This window comes from Nycticebus coucang, chromosome 10, assembly GCF_027406575.1.
Source record: "Nycticebus coucang isolate mNycCou1 chromosome 10, mNycCou1.pri, whole genome shotgun sequence".
In the NCBI taxonomy this organism is placed as follows: domain Eukaryota; kingdom Metazoa; phylum Chordata; class Mammalia; order Primates; family Lorisidae; genus Nycticebus; species Nycticebus coucang.
Window position 1 is genome coordinate 117,090,644 of NC_069789.1, and position 13,354 is coordinate 117,103,997.

General features: G+C 40.0%; 1 protein-coding gene across 4 annotated transcripts in view; it reads left to right on the forward strand.

Annotated features, from left to right (window-relative positions):
• The window catches only part of LOC128595778 (sulfotransferase 2A1-like), a 46,152-nt gene that overhangs the window by 24,331 nt on the left and 8,467 nt on the right, over window positions 1–13,354 (forward strand). Inside the window, exons 2-6 of one of the 4 annotated variants that reach the window (XM_053604746.1) lie at window positions 1,024–1,225; window positions 2,668–2,876; window positions 5,693–5,819; window positions 10,474–10,568; window positions 12,005–12,182. In XM_053604746.1, coding sequence (XP_053460721.1) covers window positions 1,090–1,225; window positions 2,668–2,876; window positions 5,693–5,819; window positions 10,474–10,568; window positions 12,005–12,182 — 745 coding nt within the window. In that variant the 5' untranslated portion in view covers window positions 1,024–1,089. Of the gene's footprint in view, window positions 1–956; window positions 1,226–2,486; window positions 2,580–2,667; window positions 2,877–5,692; window positions 5,820–10,473; window positions 10,569–12,004; window positions 12,183–13,354 lie in introns of those variants that run through there. The other 3 variants (XM_053604745.1, XM_053604744.1, XM_053604747.1) reach the window with 3 other exon arrangements.

Consider the following 13,354-nt stretch of genomic DNA (forward strand, 5'->3'; position numbering starts at 1 on the left):
AGTACTATTCAACATTATGTAAATCCATGTTGCATGGTCAGATTTGGGCAATTGTTTCATGATATAATTACAACATGGTGTACAGGTGTGGTTCAGGATTCACACAGCACTTAACCTCATGTTCCTTCAGTCTGAGACTTGGGTTCCATTTCCTTGTTTTCATAGCTATGTGACAATTTAAAAGGACAGACTCAGTATTTTGCAGAATGTTTCTGATTGGGGATTATATTATGTGATCTTATGACTATATTCAAATTTAGAATTGATGTTTAAGACAGGCCTACAGAGAAATGGAGGAAGAGAAAAGGACAATTACAGTGGAGAAATCTGAAACACCTGACTTAAGATGACCAAGGATAACATCATCAGTGCTAGGCCATGTGGATAGTAGGTACCCTGGATTATTATGTGATGATAACGGCATTTGTTTATGTGACCTTTCTCTCCGAAAGCCATGAACCCAGTTTAATTATGAGAAAATCATCCAATGAATTCCATTGGAGGAACATTCTACAAAATAATTGACCAGTATTCCTCAAATTTGTCAGGGGCATCAAAAACAAAGAAAGCCTGAGAAACAGTCACAGCCAAAAGGAACCAAAAGAGACTTGATGATTGTGTGTAATCTGTCCTGGGTGGGATTTTTTGGGGAAAAAAGGCACATTAGGTAAAAGTTAAGGAAATCTGCATGATGTATGAACTATGGAAACACTCTGTATTCTCTTTGCAATTTCTCTATAAATATTTACTTATAAAAATAAAGCTTATTGGAAATATTTTAAAATGTGCACACATTTCTATATCCTTGCTTTTTTGTCACCAAATTTCCTGTTTACTAGTGTGAACTCAAACTCACACTACCTCCAAAATGTTTTCTCAAGTTCATAATTGCTCAATATCATTAAAGTTTTGACTGTTGATCACAATACCTATTCTCTGAATCAACCAACAAACATTGCAGCAAACTGGGCAGAGATTAGTGAACCTTTTCTCTTAACCTAATAAAACGTAATCTGCCAGCAGCCGCCACAGCCTCCAACAGTGGTTGCTGCTGAAACCCTGATACTTGAGCCCAAGGAGCTAATTATCATGGCAGAGGACAATTTATGGTATGAAGGGATACCTTTCCCAACGGGCCCTTACAAACCTGAAATCTTGAGAAAAGTACGTGAAGAATTTGTGATGGAGGATGAAGATGTAGTAGTAATCACATTCCCCAAATCAGGTAAGGAACAGAATCCTGAACGGAGAAAGGCTGTGGTTGTTTTCATCATTGATTCAGTAGATGGTCGGAGAGCTTCCTTCCTTCCTTCCTCCCTCCCTCCCTTCTTCTTTCCTTCCTTGCTTCCCTCTTTCCTTCCCTTCTCCCTTCCCTCCTTCCTTCCCTCTCTCTTATTTTTTTAATCTGTGGGACAGGGTCTCACTCTGTGATCCAACAGCAGTGCAGTGGCCCAATCGGACCTCACTGCAGACTCAAACTCCTGGGCTCCAACAGTCCTCCCAAGTAGCTGGAACCATAGGCATGAGCCGTCAGGCTAAGTTAGTTTTTACAATTCTGTTCTGAATATGATTCTTGGTATATTGCTCTGGCTGATCTTGAACCCCTGGGCTCAAAAGGCATCCTCACAACTCTGCCTAGGATGACAGGAATGAGCCACCTCCGCAGGTCCTGATCAGAGCACTTTTATATGCTAGACAATGTGCAATGGTTTGGGGGGTAGGAGAGGCGAAGTAATGCCTAGCACCACGTACATACAGATAATAGGATTCAGTCAACAAATTACACAGTAAGATGAGTGCTCAGAGGGGATAAACTACAGTATTAGAATAACCCGGAGGAGTGAATTCTAAGGCTGATTAAGGTGTGTGCGTCAGCAGGGAGAAAGATGACCACTGAAGTTCGTATAGAAGAAACAGAATCTAAAATTGAAATGGAAAGAATGAAAGGGAGATTACTTAGTGAAGAAGGATATTTTCCTGTAGAAGCGTCATTATGAGTGATGATGAGGAATTATAAAAGGGCCTGACACATCTGAGGGACTGAAATATGTAGATCCTATTTCTATGGGCGTGAGGCTGGAGGGTGAGACTCTGCAAGTGGGGCAGATTGAAGCAAAAGGCACTGCAAGTGGCAGGGCCCTGAAAAGCTAAGAACAATGGGAACTTATTCAAAGACTTCAGTAAATGGCCAAAAGTTGGCAGCAACCCAAACACCATTTGACACATGAGGGATAAACTGTGACATAGATACAATGGAATAGGATTCATCCTTCAAAAGGAAGCAAAGGCTGGCACATGCTAAAGCATGGATGAGCCTTGGGCACATTGCACTAAAGTAAGTGAGCCAGTCACAGAAATGCACACACTGCGTGGTTCTACTTACATAAGGTGTCCTAGAGAAGTCAGGTTCACAGAAGGGCAAGTACAAAGGTGGTTGCTAGTGGCTGAGGGAGGGGGAAAAGAGAAGTTGTTGTTTAATAAGTACATAGTTTCAGTTTTGCAAGATTAAATACTCATGGAGATTGGTTGTGCAACAATAGGAACATACTTACCGCTCCTAAACTGCATGCTTGAAAACGGTACATTTTATGTTATGTATATTTTACCATAATTTGTTTTTAGAATCAGATCGAAATGAGTTGCCATCCTTTTTCCTTCTTAATCCAGGAACACACTGGTTGGTTGAGATTCTCTGCCTGATTCACTCCAAGGTGGATATCAAGTGGATCCAGTCTGTGCCCGTCTGGGAACGCTCACCCTGGATAGAGATTGAGCCCGGGTTTTCAATAGCAACTAAGAAGAAGGGCCCACGCTTGCTCACCTCCCACCTCCCCATCCATCTCTTCCCCAAGTCTTTCTCCAGTTCCAAGGCCAAGGTCAGTGCACAATGGTCATGACATGTATGACCAATGTCTTTCAAACATTAATGTGCCTATAACCACTTGGAGACCTTGTTGAAATGCGTTGTCATTTGGTAGGTTTGGATAGGACCTGAGATTCTGCATTAGGTGATGGCAGTGTGGCTGTTCCAGGGATCATAGTTGAGTGCAAGGGTAGGAACCATTCCACACACTGTGCCAGCCAGATACAGACAAAGATAGTTACATGGTAATTCCAGAATCTTAGAAAACTGTATTTTAAGACCTACTAAAATTTATAACTGCATCATATGTAAGGGTCTGACAATAATGTCATGAATTACCATCATGCCATTGGCAGCACCGTACCAATAACTTTGTAAGGATTCATAACTTTGGTGTATCAGTGTCTTATAGCTGTTTTTGTGTCCATATGTAGTGGTGTCTTGCTGAGTGGCGTTAATTATTTTTGTTGCATATTTTCGTTGGAATGTCAGAGCTTGAAGCACAGCAACAAATAAACATTACATTTCTTGTTTAATTTCACAAAATTGAAAGTGGCATCAGAGAAATGTTAGTCCAAGCGAACGGGGATAATACTATGAAGAACACAACTGTGTACACAGGGATTAAGCAGTTTTCTGAGCAAAGAGAAATCATCACAGATGAAGAGAGATCAAGGTGGCCAGTATCGAGCAGAACTGATGAAGACATTGTAAAAATCTGTAGAACTGTGAGTGAAAATCATTAGCTAGCACTGGGGAGCATAGAAGACAAAGTAAATATCAATAGAGAAATAGGACTTTTTATTATGTTTTAATTTTTTAATTTTCAACAAAATTTGAACTCAAAATCTTGCTCCATAACACATGGCTCTTATATTAAAACAATGTAGCAGTTCACAGGGCATTGCTTATGAGAGAATTTTTAGCCAGCAAAAATTTATACAAATAACTGTACTGGGACACCACCCCTACTCACTTGATATCTGGCCCGCATTGTCTTTTTACCTGAAGACAAAGGAAATATTGAAAGAAACACATTTGGTGACATTCAGGGCATCATGGGTAATATGACAGCACTTAGATGTCCTTTCCACAAAAAAATGATCCAGATGTGTTTTGAAGGGTGGACTGGGGACTGACATCAGTTCAAAGCCTCCCAAGGGGAGTACTTCAAAGGTGACCATATTGATATGCAGAGTAGAGGTATGTAGCACTTTTTGTAGGATGAATAGTTCTCAAACTTAATTTCTATGTTTGAGTATACTAGATAAGCCCCTTTATGTTCTTCTAAAATAAATAGTGAGCCAATCTTAATTCAGTAAGTGCCTCTTGCCACTGAGTAGAAATGGAATTGGTCACATGAGAGCCAGCACATTTGTAAATCAATGCTGAAATCCAAGGTAATTGCTGTGGTGTGGTGGATACTTTTTCCAACCTCTGTGTCTTACTGTGTGTAGCTGTCTATAGAGATGAGCAGCCACACGGATCTCCCCAGTGGCTGAACAAGCTCTCCAGAAGGGACAGTTGTTATTCAGGATCTAACATACATCCATTTTTAGAAACATGCTTTGCTAAATAACATTTTTTAAAAGAAAAATAAAGAAAAGAAAGAGAGGGAAGGAAGGGAAGAAGGGAAGGAAGGAAGGAAGGAAGGGAAGAAGGAAGGAGAGAAAAATACTCTTGCCTGGAAGGTATTGACTAATTTGTGAATTTTTAAAATGTTTTTTGCTTAAACTAAATTGAGAAACTTAGCATTATGTTCTCCTCATTTAGAAACTTTTTTTTTGTGTGTGTGATTTTTGGCCAGGGCTGGGTTTGAACCCGCCACCTCTGGCATATGGGACCGGCACCCTACTCCTTGAGCCACAGGTGCCACCCTCATTTAGAAACTTTTAAAAAATTTATTATTAAATCATAGCTGTGTACGTTAATGCAATCATGGGGCACCATACAAAGAAACTTTACCTTGTGCAACAGCACAATGAATTTGTTACAACATGCCTATTAATATGTGTCTTATATTGTTTGGAAAATCCCTGTGTGAGGAAACTGAGGACTAGAGAAAGATGAAGACTAGAATAATGTTACAGAAAAAGTGGGTGCAGAATCCAAAGGAAAATGTATATGTTCAAATGCCAAGTAAGCTTCCCTGTGTGTGTATGTGTGTGTGTGCAGTAATCTTAACTATTAGCTTGGTGAGTATTTACATATATACATACTGGGTAAACTTCGTCTAGGCCCTAATTTAGAATCTTTCCATTTCTTTATCTCCCTTCCCAATCAGAGCCCACACACAGGTAAACACCACACTGACTTAGAACCAGACCTTATTTTTGCTTGTTATTGCAATTCATATAAATAGAGTCATGCTGTGTGAACTATCAGATGCCTGGCTTCCTTCACTCAGTGTGGTATCTGTGAGTTTCATCCATGATCTTGGGGTGTACATATGGATATATATTTCTTATATATGAACACACCATCATGTATATTATTCCATAATGTATATTCTCTTGTTAATAATCTTTAAACTGTCTACAGAAATACAATACCACTCACATTTTGAAATGCTCAAGTTGCCTCCCATTGCGAGTACACTAATATACCCCAGAGGGAAGGGACAGTGCTTTCCTCTCCCATTGTCATATTCTGGGAACAATGACTACTTCATAAGAACATTAAATTTTATAGTTGATTAGCTAATACACTAAAGAATGCTTATCAAAAGCATTTTCTAGGAATTGGCTATTGTTCCATTTTTATGAAGATTTTTTTAAAAAGTGGGAAATGTATATATTGATTTTTAGTTCTCTTGCCTTTCCATTTAAGGTGATTTACCTCATAAGAAATCCCAAGGATGTTATTGTATCAGGCTATTTCTTCTGGAATTCAGTGAATTTGTCTAAGAAGCCCAAGTCAGTGGAACAGTATCTTGAATGGTTTGTGGAAGGAACAGGTGAGTGTGCTGCAAAATATGGAAGCTAGGGGGCGCGCTGAGTCCGTTCTCAGATCTTACCCGACACTCACTCTGTATCCACATCTCACCAGCCCAGGGCTACCAAGGCTCTGTCACTGCTGGAACCCAAATCTGCAAAATCCCCCTGTTCTCTTACGTGGCAGCTGGGCTCTAGCCAGCCCCTCAGCTTGTCCCTGATAAATTATCCACTGTATTTGCTGAATCTAATGTTACCCGATCTAGCACAGAAAATTATATTCTTCTCCACTCTCCTAATTTGTGGCTTTCTCAAAGTCAGCTTTACATTGGTTTACCTGACCTTCTAACCATCTACCAGTGTTTTTCAGAAAATACCTCTTTTCAAAACTCCCTTCATCTTCTGTTTTTATCAGTCTCAGAAAGGTTTGCATGGCTCTGGAATCTCTGTATTTTTAGATAGGCAGAACCCTGGGCTTTCTCAAGCACTTGCAATTTGGCCATTTTTCTCAAAACTGCATGCTGAGTCACCTCTCTCCTGAGCTCTAGCAGCCTGGAGAGAGCTGTAGATGCCTGGAATTCAACCTGTGCAAGATTGAGGGCATCTCTCCTCACTCCCCAAACTGCTTCTACTGCACTCATTTCACCAGATAAGTAGATCCACCTTCCCCTCACCTAAGGGCTGGCATGATTCTGACATTTCATGTGAGTCTCCTTTTCCCACGGACTCCCCCGCCCCTCACCACTTGCCTTTACGTCATTAGTAATCAAATCCTGCTGCCTTTATTAATAACTTCATTCTAGAGTCTGATAAAATGTTGCTGTATTTAGGAAATCCTAGAATTGCAACACTATGTAAAATAAAAACCTCTCCATCACTTGAGCCTTAACTTTTCTTTTCCTTAGTAATACTCATCATCCATAGGTATGTATATATTTATTTGTTTAATCCAGGTGCCTCAACACTAAAATACAAACTTGAGAGGTTCATATTGGGCCCCAGGGCCTAGAATGATTTTTAACTAAATAGTAAACAATCAACACACTTTTTAAGATAATTAAGAACCACTTACTACTGCCTGTATTGACATTTTACTAGCCAGAGCCACTGTTACTTCTCACCTAGATGACAATGCAAGGCATTATTGGTGTAACCTGCACATTGTGCACCCCCTTCTAGGCTATATTGCAGTTACCTATTATACATTCGACAGTTCATTTTCTCTTTACCAGCATCCCCAGATTGTTTGCCCTCAGCATAAAGTCCAAACTACAAAGCCTGGCAGTCATATTTGCTATTGATCCTATCTGAACTCTGGAGCCATCTATCCACTTTGCTTCAGATAACTCTTTCAGAGAAAAACCAACAGGAAAACAACAGGATGGAAGCCCAAACATGAAGCGAATGTTCCCTTCCTCAGTGCTATATTTGATCTTGCTATTTGGTATATAAAGAAGTCTAGATTATACCTCAGTCACCAGGAACCTTGTTAAATCCAATGAATGGTGAGTGATGAAGACACATCCTGTAATCCTCACCACTACACTGGCATCATGCCTATTTGTGCTTTAAAACTCATACACAGGCCTCTTTCTTTCCTATGTAATCAGGAACCACCAACATTGAAGTCAGCTAACATGAACATTCTGAGTTTTCTATAGCCGTGGAGAGGAGTAATCCAATCCCTTTGTCCTGTATAGATAAAGAAGCCTGTGGAATTTAACTTCCAGGAGATGTTGTCTTTAGACCAGGCAACATGAGTTTCTGCTCTGGACCATGAGCCTTAGCGCAAAGCTTTGGATCACGCATGATACCAAAGCCTCAGGGATGCCCTGCTCTAGAAGAGGAAATGAATGCATGTCCTCTTCTAACAAGATAAGGAGTCTACAGGGACAAGTCCATAGGAACTTTCAACCTTCTCATCACCTATGCTATTGGAACCTTTAGCCATGGAATCCATAATACCAAAGACTCCAAGCATGCTCCCAGGGCCTAGGAGGTTCACCTCTCAAGGCAGACTGTGGGCACCATGAAGCTAGGTATAGCCAAAGGGGAAATAAAAGGAATGATTTATACTTATTATCTGCCATTGAAGTCACTGAAGGCCATTACCTTTTCAGTCCCTTGCTTTCTCCAACATGTTGCATATCCAAAGTTAATAATGAAATGGGCTCACAGACGACACCAGAGAGTCTTCCCAGAATATCTGGAAGGGCTGACAATGAAGGAATTTCCCAGACAAAGCTAGTGTGCAAGATACCAATATGGCCCTGTATCTTCAAATGCACAGACACCAATGCACTGCCATAAGGAACAAGAATGATCAGGAAATATGACATCACCAAGGAACAAATCAACCATAAACAAGTGCAGGTAGATGAATTTCCTGACAAAGAATTCAAAATCATTGCTTTAAGAAAGCTCAGAGAATTTCAACAAGATGAACAAAAACACTCAACAAAAACAGGAAAGCAATTAATGACCAAACTATGATATTTAATAGAAGGGCTGAAATTATTTTTTAAAAGAAAGGAAATTTTGGAGGTGAGAATGAAATGGAAGAAATAAAAATGTAACTGAGACCATCAACAGCAAAAATAATCAAGCAGAAGAAAGGATATATGAATTCTGAGGCAAGTCAGTTGTAAATATGCAGTCAAAGGAAAACAGGAAAAAAGAATGACAAAAACTTACAGAACTTATGGGGCAGCTTCAAAAGGGAATATTCTAATAGTACATGTTAATAAAAAAGAAAGAAGAGACAAAGAGTCATAAAACTTACAAAAGTTTATAAAGTTAAAATGTCACCGATAAGATTCAATCTAAACAAGATTAAACCAAGACATATTACACTCAAACTGCCAAAATCCTTATGGCAGTGCATTGGTGTCTGTGCATTTGAAGATACGGAGCCATATTCATGTCTTGCAGACTAGCTTTGTCTGGGAAAGTCCTTCATCAGTCAGCCTTCCAGATATTCTGGAAAGACTCTCTGGTGTCGTCTGTGAGCCCATTTAGTTATTAATTTTGGACATGCAACATATTGGAGAAATCATTTCATGTCATGAAATCAACTGGAGAAAAGAACTATATTTTCTATATATAACTATATATCCCTTATATATAGTTCTATAAATAGAAAATATAGAACTATATATAAGGGAGTTCCAATGAAGCTAGCATCAGACTTCTGAGCAAAAACTTTATGAGTAAAGAGAGAGTGGAATGATACCTGTATATTCAAACTACTGACAGAAAAAAAAATGTCCACCAAGAACACTTTACCTGGCAAGTCTACCTGTCAGAAATGAAGAAGAGGTTAAGACTTTCCCAGAACCCCCACCTCACGAAAAAAAAAAAAAAGCTGTCTTAAAGAAATAGCAACTGCAGTAGCTCATGGTTGTAATTGTAGAAATCTTGGAGACTGATTGCTTGAGGCCAGAAGTTGGAACCAGCCTGAGGCAGAGTAAGATTCTGTCTCTACCCAAACTTTAAAAAATTCTCTGGGCATGGTGGTGTGTGCCTTTAATCCCAGCTACTTGGGAGGCTGAGGCAGAGAATCACTTGAGCCCAGGAGGTCTGGACTTGTCTGAGTTATCCAAATTGTCCCATTAACAAGTAGAAAGCATGAATAGAGCTGCAACCGTGAAGGAACTGAAATAAGTGCTTCCACATCTGAAACTCCATCTCTAACACAGCCAGAAAACACAAACCCAACAGAAATTACTGAGGAATACTCTAAAAATTTTAAATATCTGGTAATCTTTATCAAAGAAAGAGGCAAGATGTTATCAGGTAGCTCACGCCTATAATCCCAGCACTTTGGAAAGCCAAGCCAGGAAGATTGCTTGAGATCAGAAGTTTGAGACTAGACAACATAGTGAGACCCCCATCTCTACAAAAACTTGATTTAAAAAATTTATGAAATAATCTAGGAAAACTGAGTACTGATTGGATATTAGAAGATACTAAAGAAGTATTTTTTTTGGGGGGGTTACGTGATAATGTAGTTGACAGTGATATTTTCGTATGGAAAGATTCACTGAAGTATGTAACAATGAAATATTGTGATGTCCGGGGGGGGTTTCTAAAATAAAACAGTTGGGGGGAAGGGGAAACAGATAAATAAGGTGACTGAAAATAATACATCATGACACACTGCTTTGGGAAGTAATCTTATGTGCTCCTTATTTGTGCCAAATAATAAAACACTCTTGCTATAAAAAAAAAAATAAAAATCCACCATTAATGGGTAAAGCCAAGAAGTGGACTCATGGGAGCTCGTTATCTATACCACAGCTCTTTGTATATACTGAAATACATTTTGCATATACAAATATATAGACATATGTATATGCGGGGCAGCAGTAGTAGGAGACAATGGTCAAAGGGTACAAAGTTTCACTTAGACAAGATGAATAAGTTCCAGAGAGCACTAATACAGCATGATGACTATACTTAACTAATATTGTATTATATATGAAAGTTGATAAGTGAATATGTCTTAAATGTTCTCACTCTCAAAAAATTGCAATTATGTGAGATGATGAATATAATAATGAGTTCCATTTTAAATGTATACAAATTGTATTTGTCAGTTATATCCTAATAAAGCTGGTGAGGAGTGAATCGAATAGATGGAATTAACCTGTCTCTCTGCCTCCTCCCCCCATGCAGTGCCATATGGGTCATGGTTTGACCATGTTCATGGCTGGGTGTCCCTGAGAGAGAGGGAGAACTTCCTGATGCTGAGTTATGAGGAGCTGAAACGGGTAACCATCATTTTAGTAGTCGGTGCACACCCGCTCATCTCCATCTTCCCTTCCTCTGACTTCTCTCCATTTCTCTGTGTCTCCATTCCTCCTTCTCAGTCAAAATTTTGAGAAGAGTCAGAAAGAGTGGGATGAGCTCCCTGGTCTTTGTTGTCCTACTTCTGGTTGCCTTTTCACACCATTCATGCTTTTTCCCCCACTTATTCTTCTTTATTTTATCTGACATCAAATGGGTTATTCCATGCACTCAGGCAAAGGACCATGGCTTTTGCTCCCACTGGTGGGTGTGAAAACATTTCGGGGCAGGACTGATAACCCAGTGATGAGAGGGCCCTGGGGAAGAGACAGAACTGTGTAGAAACAGTTAAGTTCCAGAGATGTGTCCAACTGTCTGACGTCTCAGCCTCACTCGTAAGAAGAGAAATGAAGGCGTGAAATCAACCTGTGTGAATGTGCTGAGATGCTGAGGACTGGGGGGGCTGCTGAGAGATGAGAGAAGCTGTCAGGTCATGCTCAGGACCAGTGAGGGTGAGCAGACCATTGTAGAAAAAACCTGACCTGTTAATGGTATCCTGGAGAAAAGAGAAAACAACGTGAATACTGGATGTTCCACCTGAGAAGCATCACCTCCCATCCCCTTCCTCTGCCCATCTCTGTCCAATCCCCAAAGGCCTCAGCATGAATCATTGTCATTGGGAAGCCTTTCTTAACATGTTTAACTCCCTCAGGTCCAGGATGCCATAACTTCTTGTAATTTTCCTTTCAAATCACACACTGAACTTTAATTTCAACTACTTCCACAGTTGGGTCCTCTTGTTAGAGAACAACTGGGGCTTGTGCAATAGAGAAAAATTTTGAAGCATTTTATTTCTAAGAGAAAAGTCTTTCATTCAGGGCAAAATCCTTGTGGTATAAAAAGCTATTTTTTTTTTTTGCCATAATCTACCAGGATCCTCTACCAAGTACTAATTATTGAGATAATACATGAGAAGATATTGCAAAACTATATGTAATATTCAAATATGAGTTATGAGAAACAGTATTGTTGGATAGCACAGCCAGGATTACACATCAATTCCTTAAATCTTTGTCAAGTTCTCACTGAAGTTGTCTGCTTGTTTAATCTTAATCATTGTCTAGGACTCCTTCTCAAAGTCTCCCTAGAAGCCCCAGGCCCTGTCTTTTACTGCTAAGTTCTCCTAACTCAACCATATGAGAAATCCATCAGGATCCCGGCATCTTTCCCACACTCCCTGCTCTCTCTTCTTTAGCGGTTTCTCTTGCTTTCTCCTGGTTGCATCCAGTCTGTCACTTCTCCCTTCTGTGTCCTGTTTCTCTCTTTTTCTTCCCCCTCCTCATCCTCATTCTGCTTTTCATCCTGAGTTCTCTGTTGTCTTTCTCTCTCACATCCTCTCCCTTGTTTTTCCTTCTTTTAGGACACAGAAGGAACTGTGGAGAAGATCTGTCAGTTCCTGGGTAAGAAGGTAGAGCCAGAAGAACTCAGCCTAATCCTCAAGAATAGCTCCTTCCAGGCCATGAGAGAAAACAAGATGTCCAATTTATCCACGCTGAAACCTAAGTATTTAGTTCACCAAAACCCACTTATGAGAAAAGGTAAAAGAAAATGACCTGGTTTCCACATGTCTCAGAAATCATGGAGGAATATGTTTCTTTTGTTTACAACAGGGACTAACAGTTGAAATGAGGAGTGTTTGAGTGTATCAACTGCAATTGCTCATCCCCCAGAACATTTCTCCTGTAACATTATTGGGGGTCTCTTATCATGGTGCTGATATGAATTCCAGGCACTTGGACAAAGTTGATCCATCCTGGGATGGTTGCCTGAGTGATGAGAAATCATTTAGTTTCTCTGTCCTCTGAATTTGATCCGGAGACTGTTACCAGGTTAATTATCAATTCCAGCCAGGCTTGCAAGCTGTGATTGACCTGGGGAAGGAGGGTGGAATTGGAGTTGTCATATGAGGGCTATTCCACTGGACATTTAGGGAAGAGAACTATCCTTGAGAAAAATGTAAATGAGGAATTGACTCATGTGGAAAAAGGAGAGGGAGCAGAGACTTTGCTATCAGACATTGTAAGGGCCCCTGTGATTAAAGCTTACCCATATCCCTCCCCTTGGGCTCAAGATAAATGGAAGTACATGTTGCATGGAATTCAAGATTTCATTTTTCTAAAATCCTACACTTCAAATGTATCTGGTATGGTGATCCATGGAAGAAAATAATTAAATGATTCAAAATCATCAAAGGACGTTGAGTGAGTCAGAGCATCTGCTGCCTCACTTATCCACAGGACAGAGACCAAGAAGGTCAGTCTTCAGCCCTAGCATTTAGTGGAATTGGCCCTGGGTTTTGGATTGCTGGGGACCAAGGACCTCCTTTTCATTTCAAATCATTCTCTTGAAATAAGTACATCTATCCCATGCCTGTCCCATAACTGCATTTTGAAAGCAGGTAACGTCTGGTTTTACAGGCTAGCAGCTAGAGAGAAATTTTGCTTCAGAAGGAATCATACCTCAAATCTTACTCATCCCTTTGGGAGACTTAGGTGATATTCACATGAGATTTTGGATTTAGACTTGATGCTGGAATAGGTTAAGACTTTTGGGCTGCTGAGATGGGGTGCAGGAATTGTGCATGTGAGAAGGACATGGAGTGGGTTTGCAGAAGGATGTGATATGTGCCTTATGGCGTGTTTCAAAGAGGGGCAGACATTTAGTAATTAATAAGTCAGACATAACCCAATATGTCTGCATCCTGAGAAGA